Source organism: Pseudorca crassidens, chromosome 3 (assembly GCF_039906515.1).
Source record: "Pseudorca crassidens isolate mPseCra1 chromosome 3, mPseCra1.hap1, whole genome shotgun sequence".
Lineage (NCBI taxonomy): Eukaryota > Metazoa > Chordata > Mammalia > Artiodactyla > Delphinidae > Pseudorca > Pseudorca crassidens.
In genome coordinates, this window is record NC_090298.1 from 123,035,838 (window position 1) to 123,061,020 (window position 25,183).

Consider the following 25,183-nt stretch of genomic DNA (forward strand, 5'->3'; position numbering starts at 1 on the left):
AGGACTCGGCCTTTAGAAGGAAGTCAATGGAATAAATAAGCTGGAAAAGGTTGAAGGGAAAAAGCCAAGGAATATGTAAGTAGAGGACTATATGGAGCCATTTAAAACAAAAAAAAGCAAGAGTAACAAAGCAGCAGATGGAATCTGGCCGCACACGGCCTTGCCAAGTTAACGCTGAGAAGCGAAGTGTTCTCTTTATGTCCCCTGAAGCATTCGCGGTGTTTCCTAGCCAAATTCTCGGGCTGTTTCCATGGCGCTTACAAGAAAAGAGTATAGCAGTGTTGGTGTGGCCCTTTTCCCTTCCCATTCTGCATCCTCTTTGCAGCCTTGTGAAATAAATCTCTGGTTCGAATGAAATTGTGAAAAAGAAAATGGAAAATGGAAAAAAAAAAAAAGTGCCGTAGGGGCAGGAGATGCTGACTGGTTCCGATTTTTCACAAAACAAGGAGAGTTTCTCTAAGAGTAGAGTAAACGGTGTTTATTTTTCGTTGAATTTTTTTTCAATCATCAAATGGAGTTGCTTAATTAAAAAAAAAAGTATCTCTTTCTTTTCTCTTTAAATACTACAGACAACCTCATTTTATCTCAGCAGACACCTAGAAACAAAACACTGGACCCACCAGAGAAAACGGGGCAATAAAAGCATCAGAAATTCAAGTCAGCTATGGAAGAATTACTGTTAGCTGGCAGCTCTCAATTCTAAACAGAAGTGTCCCAGAACCTGTTGGGTTTGACAAAATTTCTTAGAACTGGGGATTTGGGAAGGTTGGACTCCATGGACTTCTATTCCATTTGTTTCCTGCAGAGGGAAATTAGAGTCGATGCATCAAATGAACACCCAAAGAAACATTTAAAAACTTGTTTGACTAGTACTCAGTATGTGAGATTATTAAGTAATAACTTGTCCTCCTAGTTAACCTTGTCCTGGAATATATATAGGTTATTTGTAGCCGCCACTGCTATAATATTTTCTGAAGGATGCCAAGCTGTATGCAAGATCTTTTTGCTAAAGTCCAGACTGTCGACACTGATCTCGTCTTTTCTCCGCTTGCCCCCCACGCACACTTTGCGCGGTTTTAGGATAGCTCGGGGTTTGCTGTTTTCCCTCGAGGCCTCAAGGGTGACATCGCGCTTGGTGTTTCGGTCAAACATCCTGAAGAAGTTGTTGTAGGAGCCCGTCATGATGACACTGCAAGGCAGAGAGGAAAAAGGGAGTGACTGAGCGCTACGGACAAAGGCTTTCTAGAGCAAACAGCACCACACGAGAAACAAACAAGAGACCCAAAACTGCAACAGGCTTTGTAGTGTGACTGTTGAGTTGGAATCACTAAGAGCAACAAACTCTTTGGCTGGGTGAAGGATCGTGATAACCCTGCTTGTTATTTACCAATAGATTCCTTTTGGTTCTTGGGCTCCATAAATGAGTCCAGTGGTTTTAATGATCCCAGCCCACCTCCCTCACATCAGGATTCTGAGGCTGGAGGGAAGTTATGAGAGTAGGAACACTGAGAACAACCGTCCTTGTATTGTGTACATTTAAAGCACAGTTACAGTAGGAGGGATTCTGTGTTGCCCGGCCGCTAAGGCTTTCTTGCATCAGCAGTGCAGGAGGGATGCTGGCAGTACAGCACACATACCAGCATGTTTCCTCCCCCTGCTAAGAACTAGATCTAAATTCAGCCTTTTCCAAAAAATTAGATGCCATCATGGTCTCACTCGGGAAGGGAGTAAACAAAAATTCAATTCTGAAAGGACGTAGGATAAGGAAGTAAGCCTTTGAGGGGACTGACAGATGGTTCCTACCTTTCTACAAGAGTTATCCATTCTCAGGCATATCTACAATTGATTAAGAGAGCAGTGAATGCCAGAGCCTTCCAGAAGCAATGGACTGACTCTTTAATGGTGACAGTTTGGACAAGATGACAGGCTGAGGGAAAGATACCAAGTAACGTCCCACTGTGGCTGTCCCCTGGGGAGGTGGGCATGGCCTTGTTTGTGGGTGAGGCTCTGACTGGATGGTTAGGATGGAAGAACGCAGAGCGAGCTATTACAACCTCATCAGGCAGGGTGCTGAGTGCTTTACCCCAGACTTCATTTACTCTTCCTTCATCCCATGTAAGGGATTTACACAGGAGGAAAAGTGAGTGACTTGTACAGTGTCACACATCTAATAAGTAGCCAAGTCAGTTCTCCAGCCCACATCTGCCTGACTCTGGGGCACACGCATTCAGCCACTTGGCCTCACTGCTTCCCATGCACTGACCTTTGCTTCCCTCACCATGACCCGACTTGTTTTTTTTTTTTTTTTTTTTAGCAGTACGCGGGCCTCTCCCGTTGCAGAACAAAGGCTCCGGACGCGCAGGCTCAGCGGCCATGGCTCACGGGCCCAGCCGCTCCGTGGCATGTGGGATCTTCCCGGACCGGGGCACGAATCCACGTCCCCTGCATCGGCAGGCGGACTCTCAACCACTGCACCACCAGGGAAGCCCGACCCGACTTGTTTTTAAACAGTAAGAGAAAGTCTTTTCTGGGAAAATAATCTCAACCTTATCTGGACCAAGAATAACATTTTCTCAGTTATGGCAAGAAATTGTAATGTGGTGGAAAGCATGTTGATTTTAGGATTCAAACTCTTCCTCTTGTCTCTACTGCTTACTAGGTCATGAGCTTGGGCAGATTCCTTGATCTGGCTGAGCCTCCGCTTCCTCAGCTGGAAAATGGGGATGGTGAAAACAATCTTGATAGATTGTGGTCGGGATTAAAAACCATGATGTGTGTGAAAGTACCTAGTAAGTACAGTTTTTGAATCTCGGTTAAGATGGGAGGGAAACTGGAACCATAACAACCACAAATATTAAAAAAAAAAAAACCCTATTCTTAATAAACAATGAATAAATGACAGTTGTAAATGAAAATAAATAAAATAATAGGGCTGGGCTAGCTTCTTTTCCCCTCGAGGGCCTTTGTTAATATGTCACCGTTGCTCTGCCCTCTGCCCTCTACCAACTGGGCACGTCCTCTGCCACGTGGTGATTCCTTCCAGGCCTAAGTGGAAGGCTGATTTTGGATCACTGACAAAAAAAAGCCCAACAAGCATCACAGAGGGAGAGCCTGCGCTCACTAAGAGCTCGACTCTCCGAGCGCTTTGCCGTGATAGAATTTCCCCGCTTCCGAGCACTACTGTTGGTACCGCCTTCATCGAGGAACAGCCCCTGGTAGCCTGTGCTCGCTTCTCCTGGAAATCAGAGGGTCATCTGTAATATTTGTCAAACCAGAAAGAAACTATGGGGAGGTAATAGGAAGTACTGTTGAAATCAAAGGCCTTAAAACAGTCATAAATCACTTTCAGGACATGTGATAAACGAGGCCAAGTAGAATTCGGTTAATGAACCACCAGGGCCTTTGGCCAGGTCTATCCTGGCAGCTTCGAGGAATCATTTTCCATCTAGAAAGCACACTCTGCAGTCATCTGAACTATTCATGCTGGAAATGTGCTGGTGGAGCTTCATCTTAGCCATGTCGACCCAGCCCTGGGAGTGTCTTCTGTGTACGAGGTAGGATTTTCTTGAGGTTAAGCGGTCACCTGAGCCAGTCCTGAAAGAGGAGTCAAGGGTGTCACTCATCCCTCCCTCCTTTCCAGGCCTGCCTCAAGGGTCATCCAGTGGTCCACACGGTGCGTTTCTGCCAGGCCTCGATTTTGAGCTCCCTTTGGTTGCATCCCGCTTAGGATACACAGCCCAGGGCCTTCGCGAGGAGAGGGACCACCTTTGGAAAGTTCCCAGCCACACAGGCCTTTCTTACCTGTCTGACCCATTCCACACACATTCAAATTTATCAAAAATGCAGTCATTTTCGTAGAGGGAGCACAGCTTGCTGCGGAGGTAGTCGTGAACCTGGTTGGGGGGGGGGGAGGACACATTAAGAGGGTGTTATTATTTTTAAAAACGATTTCTCTGTGTGAAGCTCCTCTTTGGAGGTGAGCTGTTAATTTTCAGCGTAAATGTGGCTTTAATCAGATGGGCTCGGATCTGAACCCAGATGTGGCCCTTTTCGGCCTTGGCACATTAAGATGAGTTGGTGAGCTGCTTACACGGCCAGTGTGGATTAAACAAACTTGCTTACATAGATGGTGGCATAGAGCAGGGCCCATTAAGCGGGAGAGCCCCATTTTCTAAGCTGATTTAGAGGACACCGTTCATTCCAGCCTTTTATTCGACAAATATTTCTTGAATGCCTGCTATGTGGTTGGGAGAGACCCGTGAACAGAATACCCCTGGGGTGCTTTCCTCCCAGTGTTGGGGAAGAGACTGTATAATCAAGTAAGTATATAAGATAGTTTAGATGGTGATAAAAATATAGAGAAAAAAACATGGCAAAAGGGAGTGGGAGTATTATTTTATACAGGTGAGTAGTCAAGGGTTCACCTGAGATGGTGGCAGAAGGTGCAGAGTGTGGAGGTCTCAGCGTGTGCTCACCAGTTCCCGTAGGCCACTTACTCTGAGTGATGTGAACAGGCTTCACAGAAAGGATGCTGAGCCTGCTGTGTCGTGAAAGAGTGTAAGCCTGCAGGGCCAAAGGCAGGGAGGCTAGGTGTAACCTGGGTGATAGATGACGGCTTGGACCCGAGCGGGCGGTGGTGGGAGGTGGTCGGATTCTCGACATGTTTGGAAGGAGAGCTGATGGGAGTTGGGGATGGATCCACTGTGAAGTGTGGAGAGGAAAAACAGGAGTCAAAGAGGGCTCCTGCATCTTTCTCTTGAGCAAGTGGAAAGATGGAGTTGCCATGTTCACTTTTGGGATCTATAATTTGGAGATGTCTATGCCAAGGGAGCTCAACCAGTAGACTCTGATGTGATGTGCATGGCGGCAGCCCTGGAGTATACAGCAGTTTTCTCCTGTGTCTATTTTTCAGTGAAATAAGAAGCAAGGTTATCAGCTGAGAGTGAGGAAGGGGAGGAGGTAGTTGGGAAACAGTGCAGGGTTTCTGGAAGGCACCGAGGGCCGCTTGAAGTTGTTGGATGTGAATTTTAAATGCATCTGGTCAGCATGGTTGGGTGTTTTTCTCCAGCTGCATTCAGCAACTCAGGTGAGGATGGCAAATAGGCTGAGGATTACGGCTTGGAGGGTAGTAATCTGGGTGCAATTTTGAATTCTTCCTGAGCTCTGTCATAGGGACTGGTAATTATAACAGGCATGCATAATACGCCAGCTTGTTATTATTAGCCAGGCGCTTTATCCGTAGAATCTTATTTCATCTCTAACATCATCTTAGGACGTAGGTGTTGTCATTCTCTTCGCTTTAACAGAGGATGAAGTACCGGGTATGACACAATTTGTCCGAGATCACACAGGAAAGGAAATGACAGAATGGGAAGTGAACCCGGGATCTGGGTTCTGGAGCACACACGCACTCTTGCCTTCTCTAGCAATCTACCTCCCACTGGCTCTGCCCCATTGGCCTCGCCTTAACGTGGGGTCTCAGTCCTAGACAGGAGCTGGGAACTGAGGTGAGGCCAAGAGGGAGCTAAAATTGGGTGAAGGCAGAGGGACGTTATGAAAAGCACTGTTTGACTTTGTTTAGATGGACAGGGATGGTTCACTCTCCCCTTTCCTGCAGCCTAGGCCCCTCACCTCCCTTGACCCCAGAGTTCTGTTGGATGCTGAGCTCAGAGGCTCAGCTGTGTGCTTAGCACTGGGCAGAGGAATGAGGTCAGATTCATTCCTTGTTCCATTAGATGTTCTGGGTATTTGAAAAGCTCTCTGAGTTATTTGGACAGTGTAAGGATTTCTAAAAGTCTGCAAATTAATTTCTTCCACCTTTACTCTCTCGTTCCCAAACAGTTCTGGGCCTTGTCAGGGTATCTGCTTCAGTGCTATAGTGACAAGAGAATCCATCTGCAGCTGGGCTTTTGGCTTTGTTAGGTAATGGGATGTAAGGGCGAGGCTTGTGTCTTGAGCTTGGGAACTCTGCTATAAATTAAGTCATCGTCCTTCCCTTCCTCCACCTTTTGTGCATATTGGAAGTGGCTCAGATCTGATCTGGAAGGCAATTTTGTTTGTAGGGCCATTTCTGCTTGTTGAAGATCTCTAGTTATCATTAAGAATCCTTGAGCAAAGCAGAAGAGAGTCCTGGGACAAAGAGAGCTGATTCCAGGTCTTGACAAACTTTTTCTATAAAGGCCCAGATAGTAAATAATTATACTTTGTGGGCCATTATAGCAACCACCCAACTCTACCCTTGCTATGCAAAAGCAGCTATAATATATAAACAAATGAATGGGAGTTGTGTTCCAATAAAACTTTATTTACAAAGATAGATAGGTGGCAGACAGGATTCGCCTCTGAGTCATGGTTTGCCTAACCCTGGTCTTGACTATAATTCCCCCTCTCCCAAATCAGCACAGACTATTTCCTTGGAAGAAAGTGATGGTGGAGGTAAGGGCATAAATTGGGGGTCGAACTTTTCTTCTGATGGTTGGAGGACCCTGACCTCAAGAATCTGTCTCTTTTCTAGAAAGCAAGCCTGATTCTTGCCTCTTCTTGATTTTATCATTGACTTGCTTCCAAGTTCTGTGTAATAGAGGGAGAAGAGGAAGAGGAGTGGGGCTTCTGAAGGGGAAGGATGTCAAGATGGAATTAGTGCAGTGGGCAATGGGAGCCAAATTTATTATCCTCGTACTCCAGATCTCCTACTTTTTGGAGGAAAAAGACAGGCAAAATCGATCCTATTTTCAATCTTATCTCCCCCCTACTTCTTCCTCTTATCTGTTATGGAGCACTTTTTTTTTTTCATTATTTTCCTGAAACTTTTTATTTATTTGATGCACCATCTTTTTTTTGTAAGTAAGTTTAGCTGATTTAAAATGTTTGTTGTGTTAACTTCAGGTGTATAGCACAGTGATTCCATTATACACACATATATATATAATTGTTTTTTCAGATTCTTTTCACATATAGGTTATTACATGATACTGAGTAGAGTTCCCTGTGCTATATATACGGTAGGTCCGTGCTGGTTATCTATCTTATATATAGTACTGTGTGTATATGTCAATCCCAAACTCCCAATCCATCCCTCCCCCACTCCCTCTCCCCCTTCGCAACCACAGGTCTGTTCTCTGGAGTCTGTTTCTGTTTTGTAGATAAGTTCATTTGTGTCATATTTTAGATTCCCCATATAAGCGATATCATATGATATTTGTCTTTTTCTTTCTAACTTACTTAGTATGATAATCCCTAGGTCTATCCATGTTGCTGCAAATGGCATTATTTCATTCTTTTTTAGGCTTATTGATATTCCATTATATATATGTATCACATCTTCTTTATCCATTCATCATCGACAGATGATGGACATTTAGGTCACTTCCATGTCTTGGCTATTGTAAATAGTGCTGCAGTGAACATTGGGGTGCATGTATCCTTTCATATTACGGTTTTCTCTGGATATATTCCCGAGAGTGGGATTGACAGATCATATGGTAACTCTATTTTTAGTTTTTTAAGGAACCTTCAGACTGTTCTCCATAGTGACTGTACCTGTTTACATTCCTACCAACAGGATGGAGCAGTTCTGGGAAGTTCCTGACTACCTCCAACTGAGGGCCTCTACAGGAAAAGATGATCTATTACACTATGAAGGTATGTTGCGTATATATTCTGTTGTAAAAAAAGAAAAATCTTAGGCAGAGAAGATAGACTTTTTTCCATCAGAGGAGAGAAAAAGGTAAGATACCGACATGAGAAACAAACATCTAGAGAGCAGAGTAAGGGAAAACTTAAGACTCGTGGTCCTATTTGATGCTTCTCTCTTCATGTTGCACAAAGTGTTTCTATTCTATGTTCCTATGAGCTTGGGGATGGCCTCCTTGACACTAAGCCAAGTCTCCCAACACAGTGGTTCTCAAATCATGTACTTGTGGGAGCCTGCTATTGTGTAGTTGATAGACCACTGTGAGGCCTAGCACGATTAAACTCTGTTGGTTTGTTCTTCTGTTTCAGGGGTTGACAAACTTTTCCTGGAAAGGATCACACAGTAAATATTTTAGGCTTTGGGAGCCATATGGTTTCTGTCACGACGACCCAACTCTGCCGTTGTGGCATGAAAACAGCCATAGATAATAGGTAAATGATCAGGTGTGGCTGTATTTGGCTCCACAGGTCAGTCTGTCAACCCCTGTTCTATAGGAAAACGTGAACAGAGCTCATCATACTTAAGTCTACAGCTTCTTATTCCCAGAAACATGCTTGAGATCAGTTGATGGATGTATGAAGATACAAGAGTATCACCTGTCTCCCTGCCCAGGGAAGGCAGTAGTAATTGATGATGGAATTCCTTCCCACTGGACCAGTCCTTACAATTTTTTTCAACAGTGTTCCAGATACTTACTCAGTTTGCTTACCATCTTTGATATACTATATTACCATCTGATACGGTATATAAACTTAACTAAATTGCTTCGAAATATGTCATCTAAAATAATTTTTGTAGTACTTACTTTCAATAATGGGCTATGAGAGCTCTTCCTCAGGGTTCTACAAAGAAGATGTCTACATCTACTACTAGGTAAACACGATGTGAGAAGCATGATCTTAAAATGCTGATGACTTCATGTCACAGCTAGCTAGCTTTGTTCTAAAAGTCTTTCCCTAAAATAAAAGTAGTAATTGATCTCCCCACTGTGTAGCCTAATCTACATTTCTCTAAGCACGGCTCTGCAGCAGGCCACACCCCTGTCAGGTTCTAGTTCCCACTGCCATCACTTTCGTACTAAGGGACGTGACACCAGATGGCTTGACTGCACAGCTGAAGGGGGCACTCCTGTCTGCTCTAGCCCTGTGCTGAAGATGAGGGCTGTGAGCGGGAGGCTGAGGGCAGCATGTGGGGGACAATGAGAACGCAAACATACAGGGGTAACCAAACTACCTCGACCGCATCTGTGGTCTTCAATTCTGGCCCCCAAACCTTTTTACAGCTTCACGGTCAGCCATCAAAGTCCTCGGTGTCCTCAACTTCCTCTCTCAACGTTTCCTGCTTCTCCTGAGGCCACTCACGTGACGTCTGGACTTCTGCCCTCGTGTGCCAAGGTGAGTGGGCTCTGTGCTGCTCAGGACAATCATCATTCCTGTCTCGGGTCCTCAGCTCCTTCTAAGTCATGCCATCCAACATGACTTCCTGCCACCCATCCTTCTTACAGTCATCAACAGTTCTCAGCCCCTCTACCCCATTCCTGGAAGCCACTCTAGTGCCTCAGTTTCTCTTCCATCGCCATCCCTGCCATCATTCTTAGCGATTCGAATACTCTGGACTCTCGGTTACTTGGCCTCATCATTTTCAGTGCGTTTTGTCCTTTGCTTTCTGGGTCATATTATGAGCCTTGTCATTACTATAACTGTATGTGTTTGTTTAGTAAGTATCACTCTTGCTACTTCCTATCATTTTAGTTCATGCCCTTTAGTATCTTGATTCTATCAATTCTTCATTCCCCTTATAACCAGCCTTAGATTCAGCCATCCATCATTCCAATCAATCAATCACTCCCTTAATAGATACCTTCAACGACCTTGCTTTTCTTTCTCCCTCCTTCCATTGTACTCCCTTGGCAAAACCCCATCACTGGTTAAATCTAACTTTCTGCTCTTCCTTACCTGTACCAAGCAGGTGAATGTGGCTGGAAAAAACACACAATCACACAGATTAGTCTCACTTTAAATCAATAATATAAACCTCAAGTGGATCCCTGAGCAACCCTACCATACTGCCCTAGTCAATTCACTCTCTTCCTTCTCACTCAGCTAATGACCTTGCTTCTAATTTTACTGGAAAATTTTACTGGAAAATAGAAGCAATAAGAAGAAACCATCTGTATGTTCCCATCACAAAATTGACAAACCTACTGCATCTGTAGCTATTTACTCTTTCCTTTGACGGATGAGTTGCCCACCTCATCTAAGTCCAATTCTGCAGTGGAATCTATTCCCTTGAGAAGTTGACTGCTTCAATTAATTATCTCCCTCTCTACGGGCTTACTCCTATCAGCATAAAACAAGCTGTGATGACTTCCTCAATCCTGCATTCCATTCCAGCTACTACCCCATTTCTCTATTCCTCTTCAGAACAAAATCTCTCTCTTTCAAAATTTCACTACAGGGCTTCCCTGGTGGTGCAGTGGTTAAGAATCTGCCTGTCAATGCAGGGGACACAGGTTCGAGCCCTGGTCCGGGAAGACCCCACATGCCACAGAGCAACTAAGCCCGTGCACCACAACTACTGAGCCTGCACTCTAGAGCCTGCATGCCGCAACTACTGAGCCCGCGTGCCACAACTACAAAAGCCCGCGTGCCTAGAGCCCGTGCTCCGCAACAAGAGAAGCCACCGCAACTAGAGAAAGTAGAGAAAGCAACAAAGACCCAAAGCAGCCAAAGATAAATTAATTCAAAAAAATTTCACTATGTTTCCCATCCTCTAGTTACAGTCTCTCTTGAACCCACTCCAGTCAGACATCCATTCCTACCACTTCACCTACAACTCTTTCATTAAGGTGCCTGACCATCTCCATGTTACTAAATCCAACTGGCCATTTCTCAGTCCTTCCTTGATTCAGCAACAGCATACAGCAGTTGGTGACGTCTTCCTCCTCGATTCACTTGGCTTCCAGGACTCCTCTCAGTTTCCGCCCTACCTCACTGGCACTTTCTCCAGTCTCTCTTGCCAAATCCATTTCCTCTTCCCAGCCTGTAAACACTGGGACCTCAGGGCATGGTTCTTGACCTTTCCTCTAGGCTAGATCTATCCAGACTTACACTGAGCTGTCTACCTGCTATTTCTGGATGTTTAACTGGCTCAACATGTCTTTTATCCTTCTGCTTTGTAAGCCTTTGCAGGCAGGGGCTGATTTGGAACCCTTGAAGAAGTGCCCAATCTACGTATTAGTGGGTGGTGGTCTGTACCTGGTAAGTCTCGATGGGGCGGTTTTCCATGTTGAGATCCCACACTTTGACCGTCAGATAGTCTCTGGTCATGATATACCTCCCACTGTGGCTGAACTTCACATCCGAAATCGAAGAGATGATTTCAGAGAAAAACGACCTGTTGCTTGGATCTTCCGGCTCTTCAAAAACTGCAGAACAAAAGCAAAACAAAAGAAATTTAGTACATTCTTATCAGCTGATGCTAACGTGTTTGGGCCAGCTCGAAAGCCAGCAGTCTAACCTGGAGTAGGGCTGGAATCTGTAGAATATAAGTTGCTAACAGAACTGTCAGCTCCCTGGCAGCAGAACAAGCTGTCACTGGTTTCCATATTTTGTTTCTCATGGAAGGACTCCCATGGGACTTGTCACATCCACAGATCTGGCACTGACGGTTCACAAGCTCCAGGTCTATGTATCTGACTCTTTCACTTTTCCCCATGGTTCCTGGGTGTCACTGCATATACTATAACCTGTAGTCATCTTACACACTTAAAAATTTTGTTTATGCCATTTTTTGAGATATAATTCACATACCATAAAATTTACTCATCTAAATTTTATAGTTTGGTGGGGTTTTTTTTTTTTAGTATAATCATGCAACCATAAACAAAGTCTAAATTTAGGACATTTTCATTACCTCATCGCCTGTAAAAAACCCAAAACAACTCCATTCCCATTAGCAGTTACTCCCCATTACCTACTCCTGCAGCCCTAGGCAACCACTAATCTATTTTCTTGTTTTATGAAATTGCCTATTCTAGAAATGTCACACAAATGGAATCATTCTCTCTCTCTCTCTCTCTCTCTCTATATATATATATATATTCTTTTTTTGGTGACTGGCTTCCTTCCCTTAGTGTAATGTTCTCAAGGTTCATCCATGTTGTGGCATGATTCATTCCTTTTCATGGCTGAATAATACTCCATTGTATGGCTATATTACATTTTGTTTATCCATTCATCAGTTGATGGGCACTTGGGTTGTTTCTACTTTTTGGCTATTATGAATAAACACAAGATTTGTGTGGACCTATGTATACGTATCTCTTGGATCATGGTGCTTAATAGCGGGACTTTGCTGCCAGACTGCCTTGGGCTTAAGGTCAGACTACCCTTGACTAGTTGTGTGGCCTTGGGCAAGTTACTTAACTTTTCTGTGCCTCAGTTGCATAGGTAAACTCTGGCTACAACGTCTTTTGTATATATTTTCCATTTGCGCTGGTATCTAGCTGCTTATTATTTCATTCAACAGATTCAGCTGATTTCCACTCACAGGAGTAAAAAGCACTTACAGGAATAAAAGAAAGACACTGAAGCTTATTGTAAGCTGCCTTAATTCATCTTTCTAACCTTGTTTTTGAACTCCTCTCGTTCAAACTGGATGTGCAAAATACATCTTGATGTTTCCCATCTTTATGCCCTGCCTGATCGTTCCTCTGTCATTGTGTCATATTTTGCTTGATCCACATGTCTCATCTTTTACATGTTATTTTAGCCCCAAATGATCACACTTGGTCTGGCCTGTTCACTTAGCATTTGCTCAGGTATTCTCCCAATGAAAGCATCATTTCTCACATTAGCATTTAATAATCCGTGGCTTATCTCAACTAGGAATGTGAGCTTCTTGAAGGCAGGGTGTCTTTTCTCATCTTTGTACTGAGACTCTTGCACATAAATATTGAATAAATAGTTGTTGCTTGATTGGAACCAAAGCCAGATAAATTAATGAAATCTTTGCCTTCTGGGTGCTTAGCATGTATGATGTTGAGCTATACATATTTGCCTACATTTAATTATTTTTGGCCTACAATAATGGCAATTGAGTATGGTTCCACTTAATAAGCGTTTCTATCACAATTTTAGGCTGAACCAAACATCAGTCTTCAGGTTACTGAGTAACTCATCCCCCAAGGCGTCCTCTTTCCTGCCCGTTCAACACACTCACAGAGTCATTATCAAATTCTATGCAGAAAATCTATAGGCAGAGACAAGATGGTGGAGAAGAAGGATGTGAGCTCATCCCTTCTTACAAAAACACCAAGATCACAACTAACTGCAGAACAACCATCAATCAAAAAATGAGGGAACCTATCAAAAAAGATATCCTTCATCCGAAGACAAAGAAGAAGCCACAACAAGACAGTAGGAGGAGCACAGCCACAGTAAGATCAAGCTCCATACCTGCTGGGTGGGGGACCCACAAACTGGAAAATAATTTTACTACAGAAATTCTGCCACAGGAGTGAAAGTTCTGAGCCCCACATCAACCTCCCCAGCCTGGGGGTCTGGCAACAGAAGGAGGAGCCCCAAAGAATCTGGCTTTGAGGGTCAGCAGGGTTTGACCACATGAATTCCACAGGACTGGGGGAAACGGAAACTCCCCTCTTGGAGGGCACAGAAACCCCACTCTTGTGTGCACCAGGACCCGGGGGAAAAAGCAGTGGCTTCATAAAAGCCTAAGCCAGACTTACCTGCTAGTATTGGAGGGTCTCCTGCAGAGGTGGGGGGCAGCTGTGGCTCACTGCAGGGACAAAGACACTGGCGGTGGTAGTTCTGGGGAGTACTCATTGGTGTGAGCCCTCCCAGAGGCCACCATTTTCTCACCGAGACCACCCAACAGCCTTTAGGCTCCAGTGCTGGGATGCCTCATGCCAAACAACCAACATGGCAGGAACACAGCCACGCCCATCAGCATACAGGCAGCTTAAAGTCTTCCTGAGCACACAGCTGCTTGCTAAAAACACCCCCTGACATGTCTCTGTCCACCAGCGGGACCTGCACCAGGACACCTGCACAAGCCTCTTAGACAGCCTCATCCACCAGGGGCAGACAGCAGAAGCAATAAGAACCACAGCCCTGCAGCCTGCGGAAAAGAAACTGCAATCACAGAAAGTTAGACAAAATGAGACAGCAGAGGATTATGTTCCACATGAAGGGCCAAGATAAAAACCTACGAGAACAACTAAAAGTGGAGATGGACAACCTACCTGGAAAAGAGTAATGATACTGAAGATGATCCAAGATCTCAGAAAAAGAATGGAGGCACATATCGAAAAGATACAAGAAATGTTTAACAAAGGCCTAGGATAACTAAAGAACAAGCAAACAGAGATGAACAATACAATAACTAAAATAAAAAATACAATAGAAGGAATAAATAGCAGAATAAGTGAGGCAGAAGAACGGATAAGTGAGCTGGAAGACAGAATGGTGGAAATCACTGGCACAGAACAGAATAAAGAAAAAAGAATGAAAAGAAATAGAGACAGTCTGAGAGACCTCTGGGACATTAAACACCCCAACATTCACATTATAGGGGTCCCAGAAGGAGAAGAGAGAGAGAAACGACCTGCAAAAATATTTGAAGAGATAATAGCTGAAAACTTCCCTAACATGGGGAAGGAAACAGTCATGCAAGTCCAGGAAATGCAGAGAATCCCAGGCAGGATAAACCCAAGGAAGAACAAGCCGAGACACATGGTAATCAAACTGACAAAAATTAAAGGCAAAGAAAAAGTATTAAAAGCAACAAATAACATACAAGGGAACTCCCATAAGGTTATCAGCTGACTTCTCAGCAGAAACTCTTCAGGCCACAAGGGAGTGGCACGATATATTTAAAGTGATGAAAGGGAAGAACCTACAACCAAGAATACTCTACCCAGCAAGGCTCTCATTCAGATTCGACAGAGAAATCAAAAGCTTTACAGACAAGCAAACGCTAAGAGAATTCAGCACCACCAGACTAGCTTTGCAACAAATGCTAACGGAACTTCTCTAGGTAGAAAAGAAAAGGCCACAAGTAGAAACAAGAAAATTACAAATGGAAAAGCTCACTGCTAAAAGTAGGAAATCATCCACTTACAAATGTGATATCAAAACCAGCAAGCGTAAGAAGAGGAGAGTACAAATGCAGGATATTGGAAATGCGTTTGAAATTAAAAGAGCAGCATCTTAAAACAATCTTGTTTAAATATAGACTGCTATATCAAAACCTTATGGTAACTACAAACCAAAAATCTACAATAGATACACACACAAAAAAGAAAAAAGGAATCCAAGCACAACACTAAAGTTAGTCATCAAATCACAAGAGAAGATTCTCACAGTAGTGGCCTCCTCGGCCACATTGTGCACTATGTCGGGTGGCTTCCTGAAGGTGCAGTGACTCCTATGTCGAGCTGAGCCAGTACCAGGACCAGCACTGCTGGGGTGACAGTGAAGAACAGGAAAAATTAACTACTGAAGGAAAGCTGTACACCACATGTTGGAAATCTTTCCTCTTATACACAACTGAAGAACAAATCTGTGAACTCTTCAGCAAAAGTGGTGACAGAGAGAAAATCGTCATGGGCCTGGATAAAATGAAGAAAACAGCATGTGGGTTCTGCTTTGTGGAACACTGTTCAAGAGCAGATACAGAAAATGCCACGTGGTACATAAATGGAATGCGTCTGGATGACCGGATCATTCGCACAGACTGGGACACAGGCTTTAAGGAGGGCAGGCAGTATGGCCGTGGGCGTTCTGGAGGCCATGTACGAGATGAGTATCGTCAGGACTATGATGCTGGGAGAGGAGGCTATGGAAAACTGGCCCAAAACCTGTGAGTGGTGAGAGCCCCGTCATGAAAAACACACTCCTTTGGCCTATTGAATCTGATGTGCGTTACCCAAGGTCTGCACACCTGCCCATTTTTACCTAGTTTTCATCAATGTCTCTACTGAGCTGGAAGCCTCTTCATGGTTTTCCACTTAAAAATTATTAAAGGACAGAATCCAAAAGAATGTCTTTAATTCTATGGTCTTAGCATCTTAGTCATGTGTCAGATTACCAGAATGATTTCTGTTACCAGGTCAAAAAGTGTGTTCCTTAGCAACAGACTTCATGAATAATGTTGAGAAGCCAAAAACACACTTCTTTTAGGAAGATTTAAAAAAAAGTTTTTAAGTGTTTACCATGTTTGCATCTAAGTAGGTTCATGGTCTACCTTGGGGCCTGGAATTACTATTTTTAAAATTTTAAGTTTGCATGAGATAGAGTTTAATAAGTGGAGTTTTGCTATGTAATGTAGCTTTACTCTAAATTAGGAATAGATGTTTGATAACTGATTGTTTTTCTATGTTGAATTTTAATCTCTAAAGGCAAACTTAAAGAGTGAAGGGAACTTCCTAAATAGTTGGTAAGCATTAGACAGTCGCAGGGGACACCACCTCTTATGTGCTTTATATATCAGGAAATTAGGTCAGGACTAGAAGGGTATTTACTAAACACAGTTTTCAAAATACGCGTTTTAGCTAACGCTAAAAAGACCAAGGGTCTGTATTACAGGGAACCTCAACTACTCTAAGGGCAAGGGGGGATGCTGTCAGTAGGAAATGGGGAGGAAATATCAGGAGATGTGAGTTAAACCATTGCCTTGACATGATGAAGGTTGCTGTGAGAGCCAGCAGACCTATTTTTTTTCATTTTCAAACTGATCTTGGGGATTGAGTGGGATTTTTTGTTTGTTTGTTTTGTTTTAAAAAAAAAGAGCTTAAAGATCAAGAGAATGCTTAACAAAAACAGAATCAGAAATGCTTCCCTTGGGAAATGTTTTGGCTAATTCTCATACTGAAGTCTGTCTGCTTTTTTCCCTAATTGTGCTAAGTTTCAGAGCCTGGGTAGTGAGCTGGTGGTCTCTACAGAGAAGGGAGTCTAGAGGATTTATCTTGCATTTGTAAGGCAAGAGAGAATTTCTCTAATATTATGTGAACTATTGCTTATTTTAAACTGGTAGTCTAGTATAATTTTCCCTGATGTAAGTGATAGTTTTTCCTCCAGCAACAAAGTATCCTCTAATTTCTAGTAGTTTGTGAAGTTGGGGGTGAAGTTGGGGCTGAAGTATCTCAATGTGAACATCTTTCATGTTACAGTAAGTGTATGTTTTCTCAAATTTAAACTAGCTATTTGAACTTTAAAAGATATCTCTAAATTAGCTGTAACTATTTAGGAAAACATTTGCAAATATCGAATTTAATGAGGACATACAATTCATTAATAATAAAATCTTTTTACACTGTAGTTTGAATTAATGTATTTTATATTTTGCAGTAAAACGTAACTCAGATTTCTACAGGTCTTAAAACCACAGACAGCGGTTCCTATTTGAATTGTCTTCTGTAACAGATTTCAATAAAATTGGACCAACTTATAAAAAAGAAAAATCACAAGAGAAAAGAACAAAAGAGGAAGGGGAGAAAAAAAGACCTACATAAACAAATCCCAAACAAACAATTAACAAAATGGCAAGAAGAACATACGTATTGATAATTACCTAACATGTAAATGGATTAAGTGCCCCAACCAAAAGACATGGACTGGCCGAATGGATACAAAAACAAGACCCGTATATATGCTGTCTACAAGAGACCCAATTCAGACCTAGGGACACATACAGACTGAAAGTGAGGGGATAGAAAAAGATATTCCATGCAAATGGAAATCAAAAGAAAGCTGGAGTAGCAATACTCATATCAGACAAAATAGACTTTAAAATAAAGACTGTTACAAGAGACAAAGAAGGACACTACATAATGATCAAGGGATCAATCCAAGAAGAAGATATAACAATTATAAATATATATGCACCCACCATAGGATCACCTAAGGCAAATGCTAACGTAATACAATAATAGTGGGGGACTTTAACACCTCACCTACACCAATGGACAAATCATCAAAACAGAGGAAACACAAGTTTTAAATGACACAATAGACCATATAGATTTAACTGATATTTTTAGGACATTCCATCCAAAAACAGCACATTATACTTTCTTCTCAAGTGCACATGGAACATTCTTCAGGCTTGATCACATCTTGGGTCACAAATCAAACTTCAGTAAATTTAAGAAAATTGAAATCATATCAAGCATCTTTTTTGACCACAACGCTATGAGGCTAGAAATCAATTATAAGAAAAAAAACTGTAAAAAACACAAACACGTGGGGACTAAACAATATGCTACTAACAACCAATAACAGATCACTGAAGAAATTTAAAAAATACCTAGAGACAAATGAAAGCACAATGATCCAAAACCCATGGGATGCAGTAAAAGCAGTTCTAAGAGGGAAGTTTATAGCAATATAATCTCACCTCAGGAAACAAGAAAAATCTCAAATAAACAACCTAAACTTACACCTAAAGGAACTAGAGAAAGAAGAACAAACAAAACCCAAAGTTAGCAGAAGGAAAGAAATTATAAAGATCAGAGCAGAAATAAATGAAATAGAAACAAAGAAAACAATAGCAAAGATCAATAAAACTAAAAGCTGGTTCTTTGAGAAGATAAACAAAATTGATAAACCTTTAGCCAGACTCATCAAGAAAAAAAGGGAGAGGGCTCAAATCAATACACTTAGAAATGAAAAAGGAGAAGTTACAATGGATACCACAGAAATACAAAGCATCATAAGAGACTCTATGCCAATAAAATGGACAATCTAGAAGAAATGGACAAATTCTTAGAGAGGTACAATCTCCCAAGACTGGACCAGGAAGAAATAGAAAATATGAACAGATCAGTCACAAGTAATGAAATTCAACCTGTGACTTAAAAACCTCCAACAAACAAAGTCCAGGACCAGGTGGCTTCACAGGAAAATTCTATCAAACATTTAGAGAAGAGTTAACACCTATCCTTCTGAAACTCTTCCAAAAAATTGCAGAGGAAGGAACACTCCCAAGCTCATTCTATGAGGCCACCATCACCCTGATACCAAAACCAGACAAAGATACCACAAGAAAGTGCTGTTTGCAATAATCAAGACATGGAAGCAGCCTAAATGTCCATCATCTGTCAATGATGAATGGATAAAGAAGATGTGGTACATATATACAATGGAGTATCAATAAGCCTAAAAAAGAATGAAATAATGCCATTTGCAGCAACATGGATGGACCTAGAGATTATCATGCTAAGTGGAGTCAGTCAGAGAAAGACAAATATCATATGATGTCACTTATATGTGGAATCTAAAATATGATACAAATGAACTTATTTACAAAACAGATACAGACTCACAGACATAGAAAACAAACGTACGGTTACCAAAGGGGAAAGGTAGGGGAAGGATAAATTGAGAGTTTGGGATCGACATATATACTCTACTATATTTAAAATAGATAACCAACAAGGACCTACTGTGTAACACAGGGAACTCTGCTCAATATTATGTAATAACCTAAATGGGAAAAGAATTTGAAAAAGAATAGACACATGTACATGTATAACAATCATTTTGCTGTACACGTGAAACTAGCACAACATTGTTAATCAACTATACCTCAATATAAAATAAAAAATTTTTAAAAACCCAAATTCTTTGTAGAAAATCTAATATAATCTAATATAATGGGTTGTCTTTCAAACCTTGCTGAATTAAACCATAAGTCAAACCAAAATACTAATTTTCACAGAACCATGTAAAAGAACAACAAAAAAACTGATCAATAAGAATTGAACTTGAGAAGTAAAAAACCTATTGAAACAGAAAAACATGAAGTCAATATAGTCTCTGACCCCTCGTCTCAGTCTGTGCCCATTTCCCTTGGACATTGATGGAGCACTAATGAAGGCCCCTGGACTCTGATTGGTATCCTCAGAGTTGAGAACTAGATTTTCACCTTAGTTTCTATTCAACATAATCTCATTAGGACTGGGGACTTAGAAACTCCACCCACGCATGCCCCATACAAACATCCCCATAGAGAGAGGAATGGGGGCCCTGAGGCTTGGTCACCCCCTACCCAGTGCATCTGCAAGGCAAGCTCGAGGCAGTAAGTGGGAAGGGCTCTGGAAACTACACACCCGGAGGCAGTCAATTCCTGCCTCTGTCATTTACCAGCTGTCCACATTTTTTTTTTGCGGTACGCGGGCCTCTCACCCCTGTGGCCTCTCCCGCTGCAGAGCACAGGCTCCGGACGCGCAGGCTCAGCGGCCATGGCTCACGGGCCCAGCAGCTCCGTGGCATGTGGGATCCTCCTGGACCGGGGCACGAACCCGTGTCCCCTGCATCGGCAGGCAGACTCTCAACCACTGCACCACCAGGGAAGCCCCCCAGCTGTCCACATTTTATTTACTACTCTGAGATTCCATTTTCCCAGCTGCAGAGTGGACATGCATGTTGCTTGGCACATAGCAGGTCCTCAATAAATGTCAGTCGCTATTTTTTATCATGAAAAGCATGCATTGGTTCCGTATTAGCCAATCATATTTCATTTACTAAGATTCTTGGTGGGGAGGGATAAGTTAGGAATTTGGGATTAGCAGATACAAACTATATAAAAGATAAATGACAAGGTCCTACTGTATAGCACAGGGAACTATATTCAGTATCCTGGAATAAACTATCATGGAAAAGAATATGAAAAATAATATATATGTAGAACTGAATCACTTTGCTGTACACCTGAAACTAACAAAACATTGTAAGTTAACTATACTTCAATTAAAAGACTCGAGAATTTGGGACTGAGGACTACAGAACCTGGGGATATTTAAATGAAGTAAAGAATATTTACAAGGTTATACCTAGGACTCTGTTCTCCAAATGTTTGGCACACCAGCAGGCCAGTGTAGCAACATTGTAAAGCCTTAAAGTGACAGCCCCAGAAAATGGAGGTGAAATGAAAGAAAAATTTTAATCAAGCCATGTATCGCTAATTATTTATGTAGAATGTAGAGGCCAGGATATAGATAACATACCCACCAGCACAGCACTTTGTAGTTCATTACATGTTTATGCTTATCCAATTCTTAATATCAACTCCATGAATTCCTTTCATTCATTCAGCAACAATATTTAATGGTGTCAATAACTACTGTTTATGGGAAGCTTATTATGTTCTAGGCCCTATGCTTTGCATGTTTTATCTCATTTAATCCTTACAACAAACCTATGAAGTGGGAACCATGATTCCTTATTTTATAGATGTGGAAAACTAAGGCACAGAGAGGCTTTGCAACCTGTCCACGGACAACACAACAAGATCAAGTAGCTCAACCGAGGAAGAGCTGAATTTTGAACTTGGGTCTAACTTCAAAGTCTCTGTTCTTAATCATGATGGAATGCTGCCTTGTACCATCTACGAGACCTTATTTTAGGAGCTGTAAGAAAATAGCAGGGTAGAATCTATATAGCATCATGGAACTATAAAGCCGAAGGCTCTTGCTTTTTCCTGGTTATTGCACTAAGTATTTTTTATTGTGCATTAATTAGATGAAAGTTAGTGGAAGGGCTCTTAATGCTCTCAGTCCTACTCTAGCCTGTCTACACAGCCCAAGTCCTTAAGAGAATGAATCCATTTCAAACACTTAAGAGCACAGCTTCTGTACCAAGGGCTCATGAGTTCAAGCCTTACCCCATCATTAGCAAGTGTAGTTTGGAGCCCCCAGGACTTTGAATGACCCTGTCAACACATCACATGAAGCCCAGGCCATCAGGTCGTCTCTCACCCCTGGATTCTAATCCCCGTGGCCTGTCTGCAATGAGTCAGCCTTTCCTCCCTCTGTCCCTGTCCCCCAGTTTATGTGCACTGACATTTAATATGTATTATTTGTCTTTCCTAATAGAATACAAGCTCTATGAGGGTGGGGGTTTTTGTCTGTTTTGTTCTGCTGTATCCCCTGGAACATAGGAGGTGCTCAGTAAATATGTTAAATGAATGAATACTGATAATCCACTTAAATTTTTAAATGAAAATAATACCTACCTACTAGGTTCCTTTCATGATCTGTTTATCTAAGCGATACTCTATTCACCTCAAATTTGTTTAAGTCCTTGAAAAGTTTGAAAATAATACAAGCCGTCTGTAATTCAAGGTTTTCACCAATTCAGGCTGAGCAATCATTTATCAGCTATTTAAGTGTCTTTTATGTGCATGCACACACATGCACTACCCGTAGTACGTCACCTAGAACATGAAAAGTATTTGTCGGGTGATACATGCCAGGTCCCGTGCTATACGCCAAGGACACAAGGAACAACAGAGACCCCGTCCTACCACCATGGAACTCACAGGCTACAGGAAGAGACAAACATTAAACAATTACACAGTTTTCACTGCAGATGTGAAAAGGTGAGATTTTACTGCTTTCCCAGTGGGGAACAAGGGTGCTGGGGAACCAGCTAGTGGAATGCAAATGGAACATCACTGGGTTCCGTGTAATTTACTGAATAGGTGGTACGATAGCATCCAGTGCTTGAGTGACACATCTTGAGACAAATCAGAACTGGTATTTCTCCTAAAGACCCTTGCCTTGGCATTAGAAATCCTGCTGATCTGCAGTTTTCTACCAGTTTCTAGAAAATAAAGACATCAAGAGAAGAAATGAAGAGAACCATGGTAGAGAGAGGAAGCAGCCTTGAAGAAAATCCTAATAGCACAGACCTACTCATTGGGGATGTGTCAGATTCACCAACAGGGAGCTTGTGTCTTGTGTCTTGGAGACCCCAGTAACAACACTAACAGTGATGATCATGACACCTGCTACCCTTTCTTGGTCCTCCTGCTTTGCATAAATTATCCCATTTGATGCTCAAATTTATGAGGAAGGTACTCTCACTGTCCTTATTTATAGATGAGACAGACCAGGAGAGGTTGAGTACCTTGCCCAGGATCATGCAGGTAGTGAATAGTAGAGGTGGGCTTTCTACTGACCATCTGCCTGTTACCCTGCCTCCACAACCTGCCTTTCCTCGCGTTGTCAGTATCATTTCTGTTAAAACAATCAAGTCAAAGTGAGCTCCCTCATCTTTTAGATATACCCGTGCATTCCCACGTCTGTGCCTCTGTTCCTGCTTACCTCTTCCTGTGCCCATCAAGGGATACTGGAAAGAACATCAGACTGGGAGTCAGGGATGCTGGGTTGGAGTCTAGGCTAAACACAAATGAGCCAGCTCTTAATAACACCTACTATCTGTTGAGCACTTGCGCCGTGTGCTTTACATGTATTAACTCATTTGATAATCACAGATACTCTTTTCCTTTTCCACAAATCAGTACAATCAGTCAACCCAGGCACAGAGGTTCTATAGCTATTAGGACGCACAGCCAGGATTTGAACTCAGTCTGCTTCTAGCCTATGCTCTTAACCTCTGCCCTACTGCCTCTCATTTGAATGACTGGGCAACCATCAACTCTCTGGCCCTGCTTCCTTGTCTATAATATGAAGGAGGTAGGATTGCCAACCAGGTCCCTCCCAGCTCTGAGATAATAAGAGGTCTACGAATCCCACTGGTCTTGTATTTCAACTACAAGTTTTAAAAAAAAAAATTGTCAGTTTTTTATTAATGATATACTCTACCAGGGAAACTAGACACGACTAACTTCTTTTCACAGAGAGTAAAACAGCAAGTAAACATGGATAATGGACACATCACACACACACGTTAAAATAAGTGTTTCATAATTTCAACAGATAAAATGCCCAAGTAAGAATTTTCACAGGTAATTAGAAAATATATTAAAAAGAACCAAATGGAGATAATAATGAAACAAGGGCAATTAGAACACAATACATGCATTTAGCAACTAAAGAGAGAATGAGTGAACTAGGATACGCGGGGAATGTATCTCCCTGAAAAGAACAGATTAAAGAATAGAAAGCATAAAAGGATATCGGGGACACAGGGAGTATATCGATAAAGGTTACTTATACATGTAATTGGAGCTACCAAATGCAACAAAAAGAGAAAAGAATAGAAAGTATATTTCAAAAAAAAAGGGATAATTTTCAAAACTAATGAGTTATTTGGACACTATTTTAAAAGCACTACAATCTCCAAGCAGAAACACACACACAAACACACACGGTACATCATAGTACAACTGCTAAAAAGCAATGTCAGCTTCCTCTACTAATGCTCATTACTCTAGGCTATCCTTCCCACAGTGACTTTAGCAGAACACTCAGGAATACGTCAGGGATTCCAGATTCTGAGGTCAACTGAGCTTTGGAAAGTCCTACTCAATTTTGGGGGTTGATAATGCAATTAGCCTATTAAAAGTGCTGAGAAGTCCTGCAGGTAAACAACAACAAAAAATTCTTTATCTAGGAATCCAGCTTTCTCAACCTTTGCAGTACTGAATTCGGGGCCAGAAAGTTTGGGACATTGTAGGATGTTTAGCAACATCCCTGGCCTCAGCTCACTAAGCCCCATGACCCAATGGGGACAACCAAAAATGGCTCCAGGTATTACCAACTGTCCCCCAGCGGGGCATGATTGCCCCTGGTTGAGAACCACTGCCTTAATCCTGATTTCAGATCTTATTGGATCACACCACAGCCCTCCTCCCCATTCCATTTTATTTTTTTTAGAAAATCACTTGCAGCCAGCGTCTCTCTAGAATGGAGTTCCCCAGAATACATTTTGGGTTACAGTGCTACTGACACTTCCTTTCAAATCCTATAGGCTATATTAGGTGTCCTGTACAGACAATGTTTTGTGTTCTAACATGGACAGACAGGAATACCTCTCCACGGAGCTGAAAGTATCTTGTGTTTGATGTTATCCTTCACGGTGCCTGGCACAGGGCTATTCACCCGAGACAGTTCAGATGATTGGCTACATGAATGAGGTCTCAGAAACTCATGGGAAAGAGTTGAAATCACAAATAAGAGAGAGGAAGAGTTAAGAAGAAAACTGCTGACTTTAGAGAAGCTAAAGCTAAAACTACATTTATTACAAGTGGGGCAAAAGTAGAAAGGAAGCATGCAGTGTGCTGGGTGTGGAGTCTGGGACAGCAGAAGAAAGAAAGTAGGGAAACTGCAGGTAAAGGCTGACCGTGGGTGGGCTGCTTCCTCTGGACCTCACACTGGACACTGCACAGGAACTCATGCCCAAGATGGAGGGTCAGGAGGGGGACCCAAGGCCTCCATCCCATTCAGTATGGGGGCTAAGCACACAGGTGGTTCCAAGTTCAGCAGGCCTGGGTAGAAATCCCGCTCTGCTGCTTATACGTTAGGAAGCCTTGGACAGGTGGCTTGACTCCTTCGTCCAAGCTTCATTTTCCTTATCTGTCAAATGGACATAAGAGGCGTCTCTACCTTCTAGGGCGGTCGTGGGACAGATGAGATCTTTCACGTCAAGCACTTAGCATAGGGCGTGTACCCAGAATAACAGGGGAGGCAGCAACGATGCAGAAGCGGGTGCTGCGTAAGGC

The 25,183-nt window shown here is 42.3% G+C and overlaps 1 protein-coding gene and 1 pseudogene across 6 annotated transcripts in view; one reads left to right on the forward strand and one right to left on the reverse strand.

Moving 5' to 3' along the window:
• Positions 1-463: 463 nt before the first annotated feature.
• PPP2R2B (protein phosphatase 2 regulatory subunit Bbeta) overlaps positions 464-25,183 on the reverse strand; it is a 456,159-nt gene continuing 431,439 nt past the window's right edge. For all 6 annotated transcript variants that reach the window (XM_067732169.1, XM_067732167.1, XM_067732168.1 and 3 more), the window contains 3 exons: positions 10,951-11,120; positions 3,802-3,893; positions 464-1,189 (listed from right to left, as the gene is read on the reverse strand). In XM_067732169.1, coding sequence (XP_067588270.1) covers positions 910-1,189; positions 3,802-3,893; positions 10,951-11,120 — 542 coding nt within the window. In that variant the 3' untranslated portion in view covers positions 464-909. The remainder of the gene's footprint in view (positions 1,190-3,801; positions 3,894-10,950; positions 11,121-25,183) is intronic.
• On the forward strand, positions 15,287-15,581 carry LOC137220574 (nuclear cap-binding protein subunit 2 pseudogene; annotated as a pseudogene).